The sequence below is a fragment of the Rhizophagus irregularis genome, chromosome 26 (genome assembly GCF_026210795.1).
Source record: "Rhizophagus irregularis chromosome 26, complete sequence".
Classification (NCBI taxonomy): Eukaryota; Fungi; Glomeromycota; class Glomeromycetes; order Glomerales; family Glomeraceae; genus Rhizophagus; species Rhizophagus irregularis.
Genome location: NC_089454.1, coordinates 1,040,828 through 1,062,847, shown reverse-complemented (window position 1 = coordinate 1,062,847; position 22,020 = coordinate 1,040,828). Strand labels below are relative to the sequence as shown.

General features: G+C 28.7%; 9 protein-coding genes across 10 annotated transcripts; 1 reads left to right on the top strand and 8 right to left on the bottom strand.

Annotated features, from left to right (window-relative positions):
- Positions 1-48: 48 nt before the first annotated feature.
- OCT59_017394 (uncharacterized protein) lies at positions 49-282 on the top strand (the record flags this gene model as incomplete). Its single annotated transcript, XM_025325705.2, has 1 exon — positions 49-282. The coding sequence occupies one exon, from the start codon at positions 49-51 to the stop codon at positions 280-282; it is 234 nt and encodes a 77-aa protein (XP_025179894.2).
- Positions 283-680: 398 nt separating this feature from the next.
- Positions 681-1,910, bottom strand: OCT59_017393 (uncharacterized protein; the record flags this gene model as incomplete). Its single annotated transcript, XM_025331113.2, has 2 exons — positions 681-778; positions 857-1,910. The coding sequence occupies 2 exons, from the start codon at positions 1,908-1,910 to the stop codon at positions 681-683; spliced, it is 1,152 nt and encodes a 383-aa protein (XP_025179895.1).
- A 1,752-nt stretch (positions 1,911-3,662) lies between these two features.
- Positions 3,663-5,317, bottom strand: OCT59_017392 (uncharacterized protein; the record flags this gene model as incomplete). The annotated part of the gene is made up of 2 exons (XM_066137459.1): positions 5,173-5,317; positions 3,663-5,104 (listed from the first exon to the last, which is right to left on the bottom strand). Exons 1-2 carry the CDS (start codon positions 5,228-5,230, stop codon positions 3,663-3,665), a joined length of 1,500 nt encoding a protein of 499 aa, XP_066004043.1. The 5' UTR covers positions 5,231-5,317.
- A 1,617-nt stretch (positions 5,318-6,934) lies between these two features.
- Positions 6,935-8,255, bottom strand: OCT59_017391 (uncharacterized protein; the record flags this gene model as incomplete). Its single annotated transcript, XM_066137458.1, has 3 exons — positions 8,023-8,255; positions 7,205-7,936; positions 6,935-7,124 (listed from the first exon to the last, which is right to left on the bottom strand). Exons 1-3 carry the CDS (start codon positions 8,232-8,234, stop codon positions 6,935-6,937), a joined length of 1,134 nt encoding a protein of 377 aa, XP_066004042.1. The 5' UTR covers positions 8,235-8,255.
- Positions 8,256-8,808: 553 nt separating this feature from the next.
- On the bottom strand, positions 8,809-9,957 carry OCT59_017390 (uncharacterized protein). Of its 2 annotated transcripts, none has more exons than XM_066137456.1 (3): positions 9,422-9,957; positions 9,297-9,320; positions 8,809-9,221 (listed from the first exon to the last, which is right to left on the bottom strand). In XM_066137456.1, the coding sequence occupies exons 1-3, from the start codon at positions 9,753-9,755 to the stop codon at positions 9,166-9,168; spliced, it is 414 nt and encodes a 137-aa protein (XP_066004040.1). In that variant the 5' UTR covers positions 9,756-9,957; the 3' UTR covers positions 8,809-9,165. The 2 variants fall into 2 exon arrangements, with proteins under 2 accessions (XP_066004040.1, XP_066004041.1); XM_066137457.1 differs by having other exon boundaries at positions 9,301-9,320.
- A 488-nt stretch (positions 9,958-10,445) lies between these two features.
- On the bottom strand, positions 10,446-12,473 carry OCT59_017389 (uncharacterized protein; the record flags this gene model as incomplete). The annotated part of the gene is made up of 5 exons (XM_025316695.2): positions 10,446-11,034; positions 11,121-11,320; positions 11,443-12,065; positions 12,196-12,297; positions 12,390-12,473. The coding sequence occupies 5 exons, from the start codon at positions 12,471-12,473 to the stop codon at positions 10,679-10,681; spliced, it is 1,365 nt and encodes a 454-aa protein (XP_025179898.1). The 3' UTR covers positions 10,446-10,678.
- An 888-nt stretch (positions 12,474-13,361) lies between these two features.
- On the bottom strand, positions 13,362-14,467 carry OCT59_017388 (uncharacterized protein). Its single transcript, XM_066137455.1, has 2 exons — positions 13,510-14,467; positions 13,362-13,391 (listed from the first exon to the last, which is right to left on the bottom strand). Exon 1 carries the CDS (start codon positions 14,035-14,037, stop codon positions 13,531-13,533), a length of 507 nt encoding a protein of 168 aa, XP_066004039.1. The 5' UTR covers positions 14,038-14,467; the 3' UTR covers positions 13,362-13,391; positions 13,510-13,530.
- A 703-nt stretch (positions 14,468-15,170) lies between these two features.
- On the bottom strand, positions 15,171-16,101 carry OCT59_017387 (uncharacterized protein; the record flags this gene model as incomplete). Its single annotated transcript, XM_025316697.2, has 4 exons — positions 15,171-15,598; positions 15,685-15,813; positions 15,892-15,926; positions 15,996-16,101. 4 exons carry the CDS (start codon positions 16,099-16,101, stop codon positions 15,515-15,517), a joined length of 354 nt encoding a protein of 117 aa, XP_025179900.1. The 3' UTR covers positions 15,171-15,514.
- A 433-nt stretch (positions 16,102-16,534) lies between these two features.
- OCT59_017386 (uncharacterized protein) lies at positions 16,535-20,086 on the bottom strand (the record flags this gene model as incomplete). The annotated part of the gene is made up of 3 exons (XM_066137454.1): positions 16,535-16,746; positions 16,842-17,153; positions 17,296-20,086. 3 exons carry the CDS (start codon positions 20,084-20,086, stop codon positions 16,535-16,537), a joined length of 3,315 nt encoding a protein of 1,104 aa, XP_066004038.1.
- Between the last annotated feature and the right edge of the window lie 1,934 nt (positions 20,087-22,020).

Here is a 22,020-nt window from a genome sequence, read left to right as displayed (position 1 = left end):
ACCACAATAAATAATTCTAATAATAATAATAAACAAAATATTAATAAAATGTCAATCACAAATTCTACAAATTCTACAAACAATATTAAAACAGAAGAAATTGATGTCGAAGATCCGAATAGAGCGTTAATTGTAGCTGCTGCCGTTGCTTCGGCTATAAGAGAATCAAACCAACGTGACAAGGAAGCAGCTTGTCGGTTAATTCTTGAAAATAAATCACTCACAGAATCAGAAAAGAATTTTATTGTTGCACTCATAAAAAACAAACAAATTTCAATATAATTAATTTATGTATTATAAATTTATTTACATCAATTTACTTTCATAATTTTAGATTTAATTTTGTAGAGTTGTAAAAAAGAAGAAAAATAATTATCTATCTATATATATATATATATATTTTTTTTTAGTCTCTTTTTTTTTGTAAATTACAGACTTTTAGTAAGTGCATTTTTAACACGCATAAAAAAAAAACAATTCGATTACCCATTGTAACAAAAATGAAAAAAATTCCACCCTTACCATCTTCTAATAAAAATAAATATCTTTTTTTATATATAATTTTTTTGAAAAAAAATACAGAAAAAATCTCGATTTTTTTTTTCCATGTTAATATTGTTTTATACTTATAATACACTTTTATTATTATGTAATAAACTCTAAAGTTTAAAATCAATTATTTATATTATGTATTCATGACAAAGCGTATAATAATTGATCTCGTTTGTATTATCATGATCGTTCATATTTGTTGTAATTTTAATATCCAAATTTCTCACTAATATTAATGAGTTAAAAAAAATTATTAAATTAAATTAAATGACATAATAATAATAGTAAAATGATTTTAACTTACCGATATCATTTTCATTTGAGTTATTCGAATTATCAAAATCTAATATTTCCTGATCAAAATTAATGTACAAATTCCTTACATACTTAAGGACAATTTCCATAGATGGTCTTTTTAAATAATCTTCATCCCAACACGATTTCATTAATATTTCAAAAAATTTTGGAATTCCAGAATGAATTTCAGGTCTTATTCCTGAACAAATATCTAAACGAAGAATCATATCAAAAGCACGGTCATTGTATGGTTTAAGACCAGAGCAAATTTCCCACAAGACGATACCAAAACTATAAACGTCAGCTGCTTGAGAGTAACCGGTTTTACGACGAAAAAGTTCTGGTGCAACATATGGAATAACCCCATAAATTTCAGGATAAGTTGAACTATTTAATTTTTTCGATAAACCAAGATCAGATATTAGGGCTTTTCCTCCCGCGGAAATTAATATATTGCCACTATGAAAATCTGCATGAATTAATCCAGTTCTGTGGATATCGGTAAGGCCTGTCGCAATATCTAAGATTAAACCGAATTTTACTTTCCACGAAAGTTTTGGATTTTTACTTAAATATTGACTTAAATTTCCTTTATGTGCGTATTTCATTACTAATAAAAATTCTCCCGTTTCTATATCTCTGCTTATACCGATAAGTGGTATAACTGATTTAGACTTTATACATAATTTATGCGCATGAAATTCGGATAAATTTGAACAAGTAATATATTTAATGGCAACTTCTCTTCCACTTTTAAATATTTTTGATTTTGTTTCACTTTCAAAGATTAATCTTGAACTATCATCATCCAATAATGCTTTAAAGACTCTGCCAAAACCTCCACTTGCAATAAACTCGATTTGTTTAAGTTGTTGGAATGGAATCCAACATCCATTATCTTCTTCTTCTTCTTTATTAATAAAATTAATAAAATATTGTATAATTGTTTTTATTATAAGATAAGATAAAGTTAATATATGGATTATGACAATAAATCCTGTAAAAATTATCGTTATTGGTATTAAAATTATACAGATTATATTCAAAATTTTATCATCCATATTAAAGTTAATTGAACAATTGAAATAGTATGCAGTCTTGATTATGATAGTTAACTCGACAATTGATAGATAGTAAAATGCTAAACATACATGGTTGCATAGATACACTATATATATATATACAGTATAATATATATTATTACTACGGTAGTTACTATTTATAATTGTGCAATACAGTTACTAAATACTAAATTATTGTGAGAATGGATGGTTACCAAATTAATTAGTTGCATGTAATTAATTTGTTAACTAATTTTGTTCGTAATGAAAGAATAAATTTGTAAGCGAGGAGTCCGTACGTCAATAAAATAGGTCATATGGTCTTCTGAATAGTGAATAAAATAAGTATTTATTAAATTTTGTCGGTTAATTTAATGTCAGAAATGCTGGCTTCTTCGTTCTAATTTTCTTTTTGTGTCACGACCACAGAATATAAATTGATCCTTTTAAGGGTTGAAGAGAAAAAGTTTGGTCCAACAAATTTTGGATTAATTAGGAGAAAAAGATAGTTATTCAACTTAAATTATCATTAATTCCTCTTGTTCTTTTACACTTTTGGTGAGTGATGACCAATATAAAAAATTCAATGATATTTTTATTTTTGACGTTTTTTTTTTTAAATATTTCGGCTCGAAAGCCCGGGATGTATTTTGACTTTCTAAAGTATTTTATTCTGTTTTTTTGGATAGTATTTGCGTTGTGTATTAAGGAACTCTGAATGCTGAACGATTGATTAACTTTTGGTTCCATAAGTAAATTTTATGGATAAGAGGATGTTTATTTAATTTTCTGTGATAAAATCATCATTTTTTTTAGCGTAGGAAGCTAATAACTACGAAATTGGGAAGATAATATTTTATTATACATTGTGTAAAAAGAGAGAATATTTATAATATACTGTAATAAGTCTACGAGACTATGAAATAGGTAAGTCTATAAGCTATTAACTATTTAATCAAAACCCGTAAATTCAAAATGACACGTAAATTACACAACTTATTATCGCTGCGGCATATATTTTTACAACCGAACAGGTGATTTGAAGCAAAGTTTTGAACAGATGTAAGTCTTCAATTGGATGTAATTGAAAAATGAAACATATTTAAAATTTTTAATCGGAAATAATATTGTTTTAATCCTTTTGGAGACATCACATAATTGTATTTGCCGCCCAATCACGTATCTTCTTTGAATTTATATAAAATTACGAAATTTTTGGAATTAAATGTTCGTTTGATTTGGAATGGTTGGCGCTCAAAAAGTATATGTTAATAAATATTTACGATCATAGATTTAAATCTAGCACATTGAAAAAAATTTGACTACTTTGTTAATCGTTTTATTTCTTTTGCAAAAATTTATCAATATGTGATTTTCTTTAGAGATAATCGAGGTAATCGTAATGTCATATACTGTTATATGATAAAATGGCACAGAAATTTTGACACGCAAAATAGACGAGAAAAATCTTAAAAATTAGCCTGGAATATTTAGTTTTATTAATTATAATATTATTTCACAAAAGAAGAATTAAAAAATCGTGTAACGTTGAAAGTTTTAGATAACGAATAAGAGTTGGTGGGAGTGGGAAGGGGAAGGAAAACTATTCAAAAAATTTAAAAAAATTTACAAATAAAAAATAAACTATTCACATTTTTTTCAAATAAAATCGTTTTTTTACAAATAATTTAAAATTAAAATTCTGGAAAGGAAACTAAATTAATATTATGCAAAACCTATTCAAAAAACATTTTAATAGCTGGATTTCTTTTTGTCATCATATTTATCGTCTTTGCCGCCATAGTAATCATCGTCTTTGCTGCCATAGTAATCATCATCTTTGTCGCCTGGGGAGGCAGATCGTTTGTAGCTGGATTTCTTTTTGTCATCATCATATTTATCGTCTTTGCCGCCATAGTAATCATCGTCTTTGCTGCCATAATAATCATCATCTTTGCTACCATAGTAATCATCATCTTTGTCGCCTGGGGAGGCTAAGGCAGATCGTCTGTAGCTGGATTTCTTTTTGTCATCATCATATTTATCGTCTTTGCCGCCATAGTAGTCATCGTCTTTGCTGCCATAGTAATCATCGTCTTTGCTGCCATAGTAATCATCATCTTTGTCGCCTGGGGAGGCAGATCGTTTGTAGCTGGATTTCTTTTTGTCATCATATTTATCGTCTTTGCCGCCATAGTAGTCATCGTCTTTGCTGCCGTAGTAATCATCATCTTTGCCACCATAATAATCATCATCTTTGTCGCCCGGGGAGGCTAAGGCAGATCGTTTGTAGCTGGATTTCTTTTTGTCATCATCATATTTATCGTCTTTGCCGCCATAGTAGTCATCGTCTTTGCCACCGTAGTAATCATCATCTTTGCTACCATAGTAATCATCATCTTTGTCGCCTGGGGAGGCAGATCGTTTGTAGCTGGATTTCTTTTTGTCATCATCATATTTATCGTCTTTGCCGCCATAGTAGTCATCGTCTTTGCTGCCATAGTAATCATCATCTTTGCCACCATAATAATCATCATCTTTGTCGCCCGGGGAGGCTAAGGCAGATCGTTTGTAGCTGGATTTCTTTTTGTCATCATCATATTTATCGTCTTTGCCGCCATAGTAGTCATCGTCTTTGCTGCCATAGTAATCATCGTCTTTGCCACCATAGTAATCATCGTCTTTGTCGCCTGGGGAGGCAGATCGTTTGTAGCTGGATTTCTTTTTGTCATCATCATATTTATCGTCTTTGCCGCCATAGTAATCATCGTCTTTGCCACCATAGTAATCATCATCTTTGCTGCCATAGTAATCATCATCTTTGTCACCCGGGGAGGCTAAGGCAGATCGTCTGTAGCTGGATTTCTTTTTGTCATCATCATATTTATCGTCTTTGCCGCCATAGTAATCATCGTCTTTGCCACCATAGTAATCATCGTCTTTGCCGCCATAGTAATCATCATCTTTGTCACCCGGGGAGGCTAAGGCAGACCGTCTGTAGCTGGATTTCTTTTTGTCATCATCATATTTATCGTCTTTGCCGCCGTAGTAATCATCATCTTTGCTGCCATAGTATTCATCATCTTTGCCACCATAATAATCATCTTTTTTATCCTTCTTGTCTTTATAATCATATGAAGGTGTTGAGTCGCGTTTATTATTTAATCCGATCTCGGCAATAGGAGCAGCATTGACTATACATATGTTATAAATGGAATTAGAAAAAATTTTATTTTCTTTATAATCAAGTTAATATAATCACCTTCATTCAAAGTCGAAATCCCCAAGATTGCCAAACAAGCAAGAGTCGTGAACTTCATAATTGAATTTTTAGACTTCTTATCTTTATTTTTATTTTATTTTATTTTATTTTCTGTTTCGACTTTTAGTTTTTTTCGGATCGAACTGAAGATTTTTCGAAGGAAAAAACTAAGGATTTATATAATTTTTGAAATTCGAAATATTTTATTTGAAGTTGTATATTCTTCATCGTTTTGAATTAGAAACTTCCTTTAAATGGACATTTTCATTGTTATTATTATCGTTTAACTAAATTTGATCAAAATATTTTTTCTTCTCATACTATGCTATTCGAGATCTTCAATCTACCCTTTATCTTTTGATCTTTGATCTAAAATCTTTCGAAAATAGATTTTATCATTATTTGAAAAAAAAATTTTCCTTTTTTAAATTATATTAAAAAGGGAAATTTCATAGATACCTTAAAATTTTTTAATAGATTCTTTGATTATTTTAATTTCTCTTTTTTTTTTCTTTTAACAATATGATTAATAGTATGATTTAATAAATCTCAATTTTACATTGTCATGAGATTTTCAAATATTAAATAATAATATCACTCTTTCATCATATTATTCCTAAGTCAGTTAAAATATTGTAATAAAATAAAGAATTCCCAAGAAATTTTGAGGCTTTCATTTGATTTCATTGTCATCATTAAAAAAATTTCATATTATTTTTATAAAAGAATGGTAATATCATAGTGTAATCTTATTTTTTTCTTTTATTAAATATTTTATCACGAAAACTTGAACATGAATGAAAATCGATGAGGTTTTTTTTTTTTCAAAAAAAAATTTTCATAGTCGCAGCCTCACAAATGATAGTCATGCACGTTCTTAAATTAGATATACTAAACTTAATATGGAAAGTTTGTGACTTTTTAAATTGAAACTCAGTAAATTTAGATACATTCTATATTTATATCTTTGTACGTACACGAAAATTCATTAATTAGGAAAACCATAATATGAAATCAACGAAGAGGATTTACTTTTTTTGTCCAAATTATTATGAAAAAATTAAAAATAAACACGTGTATGAATTTGTGAATAAAAGGTAAAAAGGCGCAATATGTAAACAATTTAAATTATGGTAAGTTCATTTAAATTACTATGGACGGATCTCGTAAAAAAAGTCAGGGTCCCATGTTTTTTCTCTGATCAAGTTTTAATCGGAAAATTCTTTCAGTGACGAAAATCAAGCAAAATAAGAGAAAAAAAAAAACTTCTTTTTTCGTAAAAAGAATTCATTAATATAACATAAACCAACGAAAATATTGTTGTTTTTCTTCTGTTTAATTTTATTTTCGTTTTTTTTTCTCTCTTTTTTTTTTTTTTTTTTTTTTTTTTTTTTTTTTTTTTTTTTTTTTTTTCTTTTTTTTCCTTCAAGAAAAAAAATTATTTACGATATTTTTTTATTATTTACTAACTATTAACTATTTACGAGATATATATATATAATATTAAAGACAATCTTCTATTTAAAACTATGAAGAAAAAAAAATGTTTTTGATGGTTGGCTTGAAATTGCTATTGTTAATTTGAAAAAAAAAAAAATACACTACAATATTTATAAAACAAAAATTGTCCTTTTTTACATTGCAATTAATATGAATGATAAGTGTAAAATTAAAACGTTTGATAATATTAATGATATAATTATTATTTTTCTTTTTTTAAGATGTAAGAGTCGATTAATCTCCTCCTAAATTTTAGGATATGTCATTCAACAAAAATTTTTGGATTAACACATTGAAACCAATATGCTAACGGATAACAACAACCATTATTTATTGTAGCATAATCCAAGTCGAAATCAAAATAATCAGATAATCTCGAATAAAGAAATATGCCAAGGGTTTGTTCAATATTTAATTCTATTGCTATTGATTGTGCTTCTTCTAACATAATCCTTTAATAATAAATAAATAAAGTTATTATTTATTTTTTTATTAATCGAATTCTTTTAAATTTATTTAATAAATTACATACCATTTTCGATCACTGTTTCTTGGTCTTCGACCACCAACTTGTAATAATGAATATTTGTCAACATAATTATTATCAACTCTTCGTAATAATATAATAATATTTTGCAAAGTTTTTATTCTTGTTGTAAAAACTTCTAATCCATTTATTTTCGTTATATGAATATCAGGGGTTAAAGGAACTCTTGGAGATCCAGGATTACGTTGTGTGATCTCAGGCAAATATTGTGGAAATGTTAAGTAATTTGGAGGAGATGATGGTGGTGTAACACCATTCATTCCTTCTATAAAGTTCTTTTTGCCTATCACGTCATCCATAGTCCCATGAGGCGCAGTAGAAGGTTCAACCTCGCTTTTATACGTTTCCGTATTATCGCTATCACTAATAGGTTTATTTATTACATCATCGTCATCCTCTTCGATATCTTTCATCGAAGATGGAGTTGAAGGAGGAGTTTCAGCACAATATTGATTCCCATTTATTATTGAAACATCAGACTCGCTTTTAACCGGTGAAGATGGTGTTAACTGAGTTTGTAAATTTTCATCAATTGAAAAATATTCTTTAAGTAACTCTCTTAAAATATTATCAGGATCAAGGAAATAATATAGTGATCTCTTTGCGATTGTTGGATGAGGTTGTTTTCCTATGATTGGATTTGGAACTACTTGATTACGAACACGAGAAAAATGTGTCGATATATGACCTGATACTGTCGCATAAGGAGTTTGACCACTAATTAAGATAAAATATTTTTTATTAATATAATTTAATAATTAAAAAAAAAAAAAAAAAAAAATTTAATATTTAATTTACTTTACCCTAACTGCGTAAAACCATGTTTTTGTATACATGCCGCCAATTGTCTTGGGCTTGATGGGTCATTATTTAAAGATATTAATGCTTTAATTATTGCAACAAGAACTCGATCTGAAGCGTCAATAGGATTTATAGTATATTGTATTTTTGAATATATTTCTTCCACAATTCGGTTAACCTCTGACTTATTATCTTGTAACGAAATACTCTGCATAAGAAACTTTTTTTTAAAAAAAATTGAATTATGGATTGAATGAAAAGATAAAAAATTTTATTCAATTTTTTTTTTTCAATAGTTGTAATATAAAAAAAATTTTTTTTTTCTTTTTTTGAAAAAAAAACAAAAAAGAAAAGGAGAAAGAGAAAAATTGAAAAGTTTGGCTCAAGCTAAAAGTTTATATTTGTTTTGTGGCTTTTTATATACTAATTTGGTATAACCGGAATGACAATTTATTGATGTAATTTTACTTACCATTTATAATGTGATATTACTGCGGGTAATGTATGGTAATATATATAAAATTACGATTCAAGAACTTTCCGGAAATCACCGAGGGCTTCAGTCCGCTGGGGCGCAGCACATTGTTCAAAATTGGTAATGTTATAAAGTATATGTTTACAAAACAAAAAGTGAATGAATAAAAAGTTGTAACCTGCGTATAATCAGTTTGACCTTACCAATAAGAGTCAATTGGCGCTTATATTCGTGTCATTTTAAGCTCTTTTTAGATTAATTGTCAATCATTATAAAAGTTTTTTTAAGGAGAAAATCCCAAATGAAGGATTTAAAGAAATTTACGTGTGAAAATACGAAAAAGATTAAGAAAATTCTTTTTATTTCTAGTATAACTTGATAGCAGATTAACGTATATATATATAGAAAAAAACCAATTTTTTTTACGTCTACGAAAGAAGCAAAATATATTTATTATACATTATAAATAATCACCATCATCAAAAACCATCCCAAAAATAAATAATTAAAAAAATATATGTGTGTATATAATAAATACATTGGATGAATGTTTTCTAATATATTTTTAAACAAGAAAAAAATAAAATAAAAATAATAATAAAATAAAATCGAAATTTTGATTTCCCACTTTTCGAAATCAAAAGGATATTTATTTCTTTTAGGAAAGAAATTAAGAAATTACAAATTTTATATCTTTGCTAACACGTTGGACAGATTCACTGTTGGCTGAATTTTTAAATTTGCGATATAATGAGCATTGTTATTTATATTTGTTTAACAAATAAATAAAATTATAATTACCTGCTTTATAATTCTCATAGAATCCTAATTTTTTTTTAAAAAAAAAAAAGAGAAAGAGAGAGAATTTATTCACGAAATTCAATTATCTAATTCACTCAACTCAAATTACCATAAATTATACTTACGAATATAAAAAGATGAATAAGATGAATAAGATGCCAAACTTTCCCAAGGAACAGTAACTTCGTGTGGTTTGCCATCGACACTTTGATCGGCTACGATTTGGTAAAGTTGATACTTTTCTGGACTGAGCAAAATAACATGGAGCGAACAAATTTCATCACTTTCTAGGCTAGTAGTTTCATATTTAATCTGAAGTGATTCTCCTTTGTTAACAGTTTGACCGTCTGTTGGTGATATTATTTTGACTTTAAATAGTTCATCTGCTTTTGAAGTAGTGATGATAATAAGACAAACAAGGAAGAAGAAGAATAATGACGATGGTTTAAAATTCATCATGAAACGTTTTCCTTTTTTTCCTTTTTTTTCTTGGAGTGGAGGGGGAAAAAAAAAATAAAAAATTAAAATTATTTTCACTTGTCTAAAATGCTGTGCGTATTTTTAAAGAACTTTTTAATTAGTGGCTTTTTTAAAAATATCGTATACATATATATCATAAATGGCTAAAATCATATAAATTACTTTCCGAATTTTTTCTTTTCCGCTTTAACGAAATTTATTGAATGAATTTTATCACTAACCGATTGATTCAAAAGAAACCAAAGCCACAATAATTTGCCAAGCCACAAATAAATAAGGGAAAAAAAATTTTTTTTTTTGTTTCCCGTTACCAATAAATAATCAAAAAAAACTTTCATATTATATAGATAAAGATAAATGACATAAAGCGATCGATAATTTATACCGATCATTTATTTTGAAAATCTCACCATCTTTAAAAAAAGCCTCCTCAAAAAAGAGATTCATATTTTTCATCTTCGGCAATAAGTGGCTGTGCAATCTAAGCCTTTATTAATAAAAATAAAATATAAGCCTTTGAAAAGTTAGCCATACGCAGTCGGTATATCTACAAGTTAAAGCTTTTTAAGCTTTTTTAAGCTTTTTAAGTTTCACGAAATCATGATATTTTTGTATTTACGCGATTAAATTACCGATCAATTGTAACCAAGCAACCCAAGCAGTAATTATCGTCACGTGAAAATTAATACCTTTTATTTATTTTTAAAAAAAATCTTATATACCTTATAAATTTTACCTATACCTACCCAAGGATCGTCTCATCATAAAACATTATGTGAGTACTTAATAAATACATAAATTAGATTCTAAATTAAATAAATTAAATAAATGCGAGTGATAGAAATAATAATTATTATAATATTCTAAATGAATGTGAGTTTTTTTTTTTTATTAACACTTTTTTAAGAATAATGTATATGATCAATTGATTGTAATTGTGTTTGTTGGGGAGAACTCATTGTTTTAGATGCAATTTGTACTTGAATTGAAGCCACCACCCTATCAAGGAAATAATAGGCAGGTTCACCCAATTCAGTTTCATCGGTACCAATTTCTTCTTCATCAGGTTCCATTCTTAATTTTAAACAAGGAATTCTATCCATAACATATAAAATTAATGCAGAAATACAAAAGGAATATGTAAGACCAGCAATTGAAGAAGCTATCTGATATCCTAATTGAACACTATGACCATCTATTGCACCTCCATGAATAATTTCTCCATTTAAAGCCGCCATTTCTTTATCAGCGAAAATACCTGAAATAAAAACGATTTAGTAAGAACATGTATGACTTCTTTTAAATCATATTATGAAATATATATATATATATATATAGAATTACCTAAAAGCGTGTTTCCGGCTACACCTCCTACTGCATGAACAGCAAAAACATCTAGAGCATCATCAAAATCTAAAATATGTTTTAATTTAACGGCCAAATTACATGCTATACCACCAGTAATTCCAAATAATACAGAGACGGGAGGTGAGACATATCCACTCGCTGGTGTTATACAAACAAGGCCAGCGACTGCACCTGAACTAAATATATAATTTTAAATAAATTTATATTAATTAATCTTCTGCTTTCTTTTTTTTTTTTCCTCCTCCCTCCTTTTTCCTTCTTTATATGATCCCCAGTTTTTATAAGTTAAATTATTTACCAGAACCCTAAAGCAGAAAATTTTCTTTCTAATCGATAATCCATTAACATCCATGCAAGACCTCCAAAAGAAGCGGCCGTATTTGTAACCATAATAGCCATTGCTGCTCTAGTATTCGCTCCAAAAGCGGAACCACCATTAAATCCAAACCATCCAAACCATAAAAATACGGTACCAAGAATAACATTCACATTATTATGAGGTTTAAATTCGTCCCTTCCATGACCATGACGTTTTCCGAGAACCACACAATATGCAAGCGCGGCAGCCCCAGATGCAATATGTACCGGAGTACCACCAGCAAAGTCAAGCCCTTCAATAGTCTTAAACCAGCCATTCGCCGACCAAATCCAGCAAGCGATTACGTCATAAACCAATGTTGACCAAACGAAAATAAATACAAGCAAGGGAAGCATGCGAGCACGTTCAGCAGCTGCGCCAATTGCTAATGATGGTGTAATTGCTGCGAACATTCCTTGATAAATAGCATGTACAATTTCAGGAAGTGATTCAGCCTTTAAAGTTGGTTCGCCTCTAACATTCATGAAGAATGCATTCCGTAAATTCCCTATAAATAAACCACCTGTCCTACTAAATGAAAGACTGTATCCCCATATAAACCACTATTTTTACAGAAAAGTAAAATTTAGATAAGGAGTGCTGCGCCACACAGATAACAGAATTCCACAAAATTATCGTGATAACAATGATAACGGATAATCCCCGTTAATTTAAAAAAAAAGTTTCTTTTACCTGCATTGCAACTACTGGCACGCACAAGAAGCAGAACAATATTAAAGATAGTGCATTTTTGCTCCTTGCCATTCCGCTATAGAAATATCCTACACCAGGTATCTTAAAACATTTTTTGATTTATTGAATTTGGGAAACATTATTTTTTTTTTACGAGGGAAGGAAAAAAAAAAGATAAAAAAGATAGAAATTACCATGAGCCATACGAATGCCGTTGAGGTTAGCATCCATGCTATATCACCCTCTTTAAATTGAGAAGGTTGAGATGTTTCTGACATTTTTTATCATAAGGAAAAAAAGAAAATTTGTCAGGAAAAAAAAAAAATTTTCTAATCTTGGGGGAGAAAAAGAAAAGAGGATTAAATAAGGAAAAGTTTAATTTTTAATGTCTTTTATACTTTTATATAATCAAAATTTGCCATTCATAACAAAAAGGTAAAAGGAAATGAACTACATTTCAATTTATTGGATTGACATGTTAATCCTTCTTCCTTGGCAACAAAATTTCTTTTAAATTAAATTAAATTTTCAAAGAATAATATGTCTTGTTCGATCACACATCTTTGAAAATGAATTGTAATACAAATAAGAAATAAGCGACAAATATTTTTTTTTTTACGATACTTTTACATTGTTTAAAAGTGATTGATAAGTAGTGCAATTGAAAGCGATCATTATTAAACGCGGGAATAAATTTGATAAGGTATCATACATATTTCACAATAATTCTTCAAAGAGCGGCTAAAATATAAATTTGGTAATGATTTTCTGTTATTAAAATTCCTAAACCCCTTAAAGGAATGGAAAATTAGAAAAGTATTGGTTCATTTTTATTTGAAGAACAAAATTTAAAAAAAAAAACATTTACAAATATATTAAGTGATATGTTATATACTAAAATTCCGATAAAGTTTGAGTACAAAAAAAGTCTTGGCGTTTATCTTTTAATTTGGTTGATCATATGAAGAACCCTCAAAATATAAAGTTTAATAATGTATTTATCGGAGTATGATGTGCGATGATAACAGCCAATTTGCCAATTTGACAATTTGCCAAGTCACATATAACCCTACAATATGTATATATAAGATATTTACAAATCCAAATCTTTTTTTTTTTAAAGATATAAAAACAAATATAGAAATAAAATTTTTTTTTTTTTTTTTGAAACGTGAGAATATAAGGTTTAGTATTATCTTTTTACGATATAACCCGAAAAATTAAAAATGTACAACTTAATTAAGTAATAACATAAATATATAACATATAAATAAATTTTGCAAATTATACTAAGCTATAATTCCAATATCTTACCAAATATATTCATTAAATTAATTATTCAAAAGGATTAGTTTTTCCATCTTGATATTCTTTATCCTCATCGTGTTTCTTCTTAAGTTTAGTAAACCTTCTTATTACAGATTTAATTAAAGATGAAGAAGGTTCATCCAAGATAACTTCATTTGTTGGTTCTTCATAATTTTTGTTCATTTGATTTTTATTTCTCGTAAAAATGGGAGTATATTGTTCGAAATTAAAGTCCTCAAAGTCATCAAAGTCATCAAAGTCATCAAAATCTTCAAAGTCAAATTTATATGACTCTGAAATTGATCTTTTATGCTTCGTTTGAGACGAATTATTATTGTCTTTGACAAATAAAAAGAAATTTGTTTCTTCTTTTTGTATATCAGGTTTCAAAAATATAATTGAATTTCGAGGAGAGAATGATGAAAATCTACGACGAATATCGGAGAGCCTATTTTTTGCAAGAGGTTTTCTCCTGGTAGATTGTTGTATTGGTTGTGTTGAAAATTCTGACTCAAAATTAGTCGTCATTGGCATTTTAAAGAAATAAAGAAAAAGTAATTATTATTAAGAAGAAAATTTACACAATTCGAAATATTTGTTTTTTTTTAAAAAAATAAAAAATAAAAAAAAGAAAATATAAAAAAAAAATACTTCTTTTATATATTCAATCGATAAGCAAAAAATAAGGTGTTGTGTTCATTGATACGTATAAAAAAGAACGTTCAGATAACGTATCATCATGTATAATAAAATTTTTATTTGTCATAATTTTATAAACTTGATAAGTATTAACCGCCAATAAAATATACATCTGCCTCATACAAGAAACCATTTTAATAATTGTAACATGCTTATATAGTTAACTTTTTTACAAATTTGTTATGGATCTTTTTCGTGATTAATAATCTTATTATTTATTTTACTTTTGTTTTTTTTTTTATAATTTGAATGAACCTTTTTTTTTCTTATTGTCAAATTCATTCACCCTGTTTTTTATTTTATAGTAATTTTTTGGATTTAATATATTATACTTAAAATACAAATGGATTTCTATATTAGTTAAATCATTAACAAATTTGAATTACACATACATAATTTCATTCATTCTTTTTTTCTGTTTCACCACAGAATACAGAATTTGTGTAATGATACTTGATTTGTCATGCAAGAACATATGTAAAACATCAATAGGGTTAGAGGGGGTATTTATGTTATTATCAGCCACAAATAATGATGTGGCTCATTTATTTCCATTTATTTATTTCAAAAAGGTTAAAAAAATACTTACGTCTAAGAAATTTCTATCATAGAAAATTGGCGTGCAGGTAGATTTAAATAATTAGTTCATTGTTTTATACTTTCCTATCCGATTTCTATAATGTCATCTTTGAAAGGAAAGTATTTAATGATTTTAGAAAATTTTAAATTTTTGTTTGTTTACTTTTAAAGTATAAACTCGTATTTTCATTCATAAATGAATTTACATTTTAAGGACGGAGGACGGATCAATGATATTACGCGAAACCAAAAAAGGTTATTAAATTTACCCGTAACACCGTAACACATGATGAGATTTATTATTTACCCCTGAGCCAAATTTTTTTAAATTCCAATTATTTCCATTTTGACTATTTCTCACGAATTGATTAACTTGACAGGTTTTTTGTTTACTATAACAAATTAGTGATATATATATATATTTATTTATATGTTTATTGATATAATCGGAAAAAAAGAAAAATATTATCTTCTAATCTTCGAATCTTAATAATGAAAAACTTAATAGGTTTATAATGAAATCGATTAAACGATACCTGAATAAATTTATAATGAAATATTAAAACGAAACTCTAAATTAAGTTTATAATAAAGGGACATTTTAAAGATTTAAAATTTCTTGAAGTCATTATAAAGAATATAAATAATATAAATAAAGATCTAAGAATTATAAAGATCTAAAATTTCTTTAAGAAAGTCTTATAATTTTATAAGAAAATAAAAAAAAAGTGGTTTATTCTTTGAGTTGTTGTGCTTCTTGAATTAAGGCGCAGCAAGTACAGCATAAATGTGTACAACAATCTCCACATGTACCTCCCTAATAAAATAAAATATCAAAATTAAAATTTTTTCTTTTTTATAAAAAAGTCGTTCTAATAATCAAAAAATTTTATGGTTACTTACTCTAATGCCATATCTAGCTCGAATTTCTCCACGTTTCGAAGTTCCAAGTATCCATGCAACACAAGAAGAAAAGGTATATACACAACAACACATACAACAGCTCCCTCCTAGCTTCGATGCGTTTTGCCCCTATAAATAAAAGATGTCCAGTTTACATATATGAACTTATAATTTATGTATTATTTGCATATGAAATTTATTACTTACAAAAGTTATGCATGGACAGCATGTTGTTTGAAGACCTGATAAAAAAAAATTACTTTAATTATATATTGTTATAGTTTGGAAAGATTTATTTACTTTTTACATACATAAACCACAATCGTCAAAGCATGAAAATAAACCGTGTTTCCATTCTCCTGTTGAAGTAGCAGGAGGTTGAGACATTTGCATTTGTTGAGTTGGTGCGTAAGACATTATTATTGTTTTTTTTTAAAAAAAAAAATTAAATTTTTTATCGTGAAATTTATGAGGAAAAAAAAAGAAATTATCGTGAAATTAATGAAGAGAAAAAAAAAAGAAATTCAATTCCAGACGACTCTTTTATATTTATCGGTTTATCAACCATAACTCCGACAATTTTTTTTCATTATTAATAATCTGCAAAAAAAAATGTATGCAAATTATTTTTGTTTATTTCACCAAATTTAATATCCTTCCGTTCCTGGGTAATAAACTGTTGATCCTGCATAGTGCAAGACTTGCAGTCAAGGTAATATGTTACAACATTAGAGCGAAAGCTCGTACAAGCGGGTACATAATATACAACAAACAATATAAATTACACTAATTTAGACAAATAATTACGATAGATAATAATAGTTTAGTATTATTGTATGCTTCCAATTTATTACACAACAGGTGTATAGATTTTAGAGCTAGAAAAGTAAGCTTCTTGCTGTTCTTGTAACTGGAGTTGTCTTTTCTTTCTTTGAGATCGTATGTATAATGCTGTTAAACCTGCATATAAAATTGTAGTACAACCAACTATAATTCCGATTACTGACCCTCTATTTGAGGGTGGTTTACTTATGCTTGAAGGGACTGACTCGGTTGATCCTTCTAAATTTGGTAAATAAAATAAAAATAAAAATAAAAATTTTAATCTTTGTTAAAAAGACATCAAAAATTTAATATTTCAATAAAATTTTTATTACCTGAAAAATTAAAAGATGATTTATCCACAAATTGATTCAATTCTGTTCCTTCAGTATAGAATTTACTTCCAGGATTTTCGATAGTTTTAGCTACATCATTTTCACTTTTCTTCGGAATAGCTAATTTTATGTACACATTATTATCAGGAGAACGTTCTAATTTAATTGTTCTTATTTCACTTTCTGGTATTCCAATACTTTTAGCAAGATCTCTGGGCAAGAATCGTGCAATTTGTGTTGCAAATGTAGAATCCTTCACTACACTTTCCCAATTAATTTTATTTAATTTTAATGTGATCTCTGTTTCTTTGTCTAAAAGAAAAAAAAGTTTAATAAAGAAATTAAAATAAAATTTACATATTAAAATAAACTTTTAATTAAAAAATATATATATGACTTTATAAAAAAAAATTTTGCGCCAAGAAACTTATTACTAATAATTTCTGATATTTACCTGAACTTTTTAACAATTCTTCTTCTTTATCTGGGTTATCAACAACAGCAATTTCTTGAGGTATATTAGGCGAAGATGATGAGTCAGTTGTTGAAGTAAGTGTTGGTACTGGAGGTATTACTATCGAAGTAGGAGGGTTAAACACATCATTTGTTGGTGTTGCTTTAGGAAAACCAGCAACTTCGGAACCTTCTTTTTCTCCACCCTCATCAGGTATTTTAGGTTTGCCAACATTTGGAGTAGCAGTTGGAACTATATTCGTATCAACTTTCGGAGTAGCAATTGAGGCTATATTAGTTTCAGAAGGAGGTTCTGTTGCCTTTGGAAGATTTGAATCATTAGTTGTTGTTGGTATTTCATTTCCTTGATCTGTACTTATAGGTTGGATAGAACTTGGTATATCTGTTGCTTGTTTTGGAATATCTGTCCCTTGTTTTGGGGCATCTGAATCTCCTTGTTTCGGTGTATCTGTAGAATTTCCTTGATTTGGATTGGCTACTGGTGTCGCTTTTGGTAAATCTATCGTGGGTAGATCTTTTGGTGTGTCATTCTTTGGTTTATCAGTTTTATTATCCTTTGGTTTATCAGATTTAACATCCTTTGGTTTGTCTTTTGGGTTATTATCCTTTGGAGCGCTCCCGGGTAAATCGGGTAGAGGATTGTCTATGGGTTGATTGTCTTCTGGTTTATCGGGGTTTTCATCCTTTGTTGGGTCTTTTGGTTTATCATCCTTTGGGGCGCCTTTAGGTTTATCATCCTTTGGGTCTTTAGGTTTATCATCCTTTGGGGCACCTTTAGGTTCATCCTTTGGAGCGTCCCCGGGTAAATCAATTATAGGGGTGTCAACCTTTGGAGCGTCTCCGGGTAAATCAACTATAGGAGTGTCTGCGTCTTTTGGTTTATCGGGTTTATCATCCTTTGAATTGTCATTTGGTTTATCAGGTGTGTCATCCTTTGGAGCGTCTCCGGGTGTAGTGTCTGTGTTTTTCGGTTTATCGGGTTTATCATCCTTTGAATTGTCATTTGGTTTATCAGGTGTATCATCCTTTGGAGCGTCTCCAGGTAAATCAATTATAGGAGTGTCAACCTTTGGAGCGTCTCCGGGTAAATCAACTATAGGAGTGTCTACGTCTTTTGGTTTATCGGGTTTATCATCCTTTGAATTGTCATTTGGTTTATCAGGTGTGTCATCCTTTGGAGCGTCTCCGGGTGTAGTGTCTGTGTTTTTTGGTTTATCGGGTTTATCATCCTTTGAATTGTCATTTGGTTTTTTAGGTGTATCATCCTTTGGAGCGTCTCCGGGTAAATCAATTATAGGAGAGTCTGCGTCCTTCGGTTTATCGTCCTTTGGATTGTCATTTGGTTTATTAGGTGTATCATCCTTTGGAGCATCTCCAGGTAAATCAATTATAGGAGTGTCTGCGTCCTTCGGTTTATCGTCCTTTGGATTGTCATTTGGTTTATTAGGTGTATCATCCTTTGGAGCATCTCCAGGTAAATCAATTATAGGAGTGTCTGCGTCCTTTGGTTTATCATCCTTTGGATTGTCATTTGGTTTATCAGGTGTATCATCCTTTGGAGTGTCTTTGGGTAGATCAGGTGTAATAACCTTTGGAGCATCCGCTGGCGCATTATCATTTGGAGCGTCACTTGGAGTGTCTTTGGGTGCATTATCATTTGGAATATCTTTGGGTTTGTCGTCTTTTGGTTGATCTTTTGGTGTATTATCTGTATTGTCTTTCGGAATGTCTTTTGGTTGGTCTTTTGGTTGATCAGGTTTGTTATCTGTATTGTCTTTCGGAATGTCTTTTGGTTGATCTTTTGGTTGATCAAGTGTATTATCTTTTGGTGAAGTGTCTTTGGGTTGATCTTTGGGTTGTTCTTTGGGTTGATCTTTGGGTTGATCTTTGGGTTGATCTTTGGGTTGATCATTGGGTTGGTCTTTGGGTTGATCTTTGGGTTGATCTTTGGGTTCGTCTTTGGGTTGTTCTTTGGGTTGTTCTTTGGGTTGATCTTTGGGTTCGTCTTTGGGTTGATCTTTGGGTTGATCTTTGGGTTGATCTTTGGGTTCGTCTTTGGTTTGTTCTTTGGGTTGGTCTTTGGGTTCGTCTTTGGGTTGATCTTTGGGTTGATCTTTGGGTTGATCTTTGGGTTGTTCTTTAGGTTGTTCTTTGGGTTGGTCTTTGGGTTCATCTTTGGGTTGGTCTTTGGGTTGGTCTTTGGGTTCATCTTTGGGTTGGTCTTTGGGTTGGTCTTTGGGTTCATCTTTGGGTTGGTCTTTGGGTTGGTCTTTGGGTTGGTCTTTGGGTTGGTCTTTGGGTTGGTCTTTGGGTTGGTCTTTGGGTTGGTCTTTGGGTTGGTCTTTGGGTTGGTCTTTGGGTTCATCTTTGGGTTGGTCTTTGGGTTGGTCTTTGGGTTGGTCTTTGGGTTGTTCTTTGGGTTGTTCTTTGGGTTGTTCTTTGGGTTGTTCTTTGGGTTGTTCTTTGGGTTGGTTATTCTCTTTTTTAGGAGCAGGATCTTCAGTTTTTTCCGGTTTAGGTGTTTTTCCATCATTATTATTTTTAGCATTAGGTTCAGCCCTACGAAAAATTTCTTTATTATGATTTAAAAAACCATTATTATAATAATAATTTCTTTTAAATCTTAAAGAATCAGATTTAAATAAATATCGTTGTCTTAATAAATTTGAACCATTATAACTTTCCGATTGGTGAATTAATGTTATAAAATATGAACAAAATATTAAGAGTAACCATATACTAAAACGTATCTCTATTTTATTTAAAATCATTTGGAAATGGATGGAAAAAAAAAAAATGTTCGGAAAAATTTAATGATTAGAAAAATTATTATTACGAATGTTTTTCGTTAATTAAATTAATTTCTAATTATGAAAATAGGAAAAGGTATTTAATATTGTAATTAGCTTTCTTTTTTTTATTTTCGAAATTAATGGTAAAAAGAGAATGAGTTAAAGGATTATTATTTGAGTTTATATGAGATTATTATTTTATTTTTTTTTTCTTGTAGAATATAAAAAAAAAAATTCTAAGATGGAGAGGGATTAAACGATGATGATGAAAGGATGTCTAGGTAAAGGAATTTTTCAATCGCATCGAGACTGTAGGATATAATATTATGCATGGAGGAAAGGAAAAAAAAAATAAAAGAACGATATTTTTCTTTTCTTTCCTACCTCGAAAATAAACTCAAGGGCAAAAAAAATGAATTTTTGCAAACCTTGTAAATTAATGAAAGAATTAAATATTAGAAGAAAGAAATGAAAAGAGAAATTTCGGTAAAAAAAAAAATAAAAATAAATAAAATTTATATATATGATAATGTAATTCATTCTTTTTTTACTGTTTGTAATACAAAGGAAATTTTACAACCCATACTTTTTTAAGAGGGGAGCATTATTTATTTTTTTCGATTTGAATATAATTTATTTGAACCAATTGTTGATTTAAAATAGTTTAATGAATTTTTCATTGAGTAATATTTAATGCGAAAAACGATCGGTGTTTGTATGCGGTTTTTTTATTTGTAGTTTGTGTCACGAAATCTATTAAAGAACCAATTGGTTAGCGAAAATGACTAATCCTTTACTTTTTTGGGTAATTCTTTTATTAAGAAAACGGATTTTTAAAAACAAATGATGTGGTCCTTTTACGAGAAGAATAATTATTAAATGTTTGGGCCTTTCTAAAATTAAACCGAGGAGTGGTAAACATTGCTTATGAGTTTATGACCTAACATATCGTATTATTATTATTATCTAGCATTGTTTGATTATGTATTAATTAATTGGAGAATTGGAGAATTTTTTAATTTTAATTTTTTTTTTTTTTAAAAAGAAATTAGAATATTCCAAGTAATATATGTAAAATCAATTCCATTTTTTGAAAGAAAGAACAGAATTTTTTTAAAATTTATAAATAGAATTATGACTGGTTTCCATTTTCATACGAAATTTCCATCCGAAATCCGTGCAATGATTTTTGTGTTGCATTAATTTGTAATATCCACATGTGTGGTTCTTACTTATCTTGATCATTGTATAACACTTACTAATAAATTATATTAATACAGACCAACTATTTTGCAAGGGAGAAAGAACTTTAAAGATATTTTACGGTTACTTTATTTAAATATGGCAATTTAATAAAATTTGAAACAATATGTGTCCAATTAATTATTATAAACATAGATAATCTTTTACTTGTCTACATTTTTTTTCTGTCTATTTTGCAATTATAATATTTCTTTAAAAAGTAATGTTTTTAAACCAAATTTAATCCTTATAAAATAAATGCAAATACTATTGGAATTTGGATTTAATCCCCTCTGGGTTTGGCTGCGAAGTTATGCGGGTTATGTACTGTTTGTTGGTTATTACAATGCGTCACACCCTTCTATGTTCCCATTTTTACCGTTTATTATTAAGCTATTTATCACGGTATCACCTTTACGGGGAGCCGGGAGTCTAACCATTTATTATTTACTATGTATTTATATTACAATTTACAAATAAACTGTTAATGCACTTAAAAGTAAATGTTACATCATAAACAAGGTATAATAGCATTTATAGTGTTTGTTGAAATCGCCAAGAATTGGACTTTATTAACATAATTCATAAGGTTTAATGGTAGTAAAGAATAGGAATAGTTTGGTTCCAACAAGTTCAAGGATTAAAGTTCAACCACTAATAGCTCGGACCGG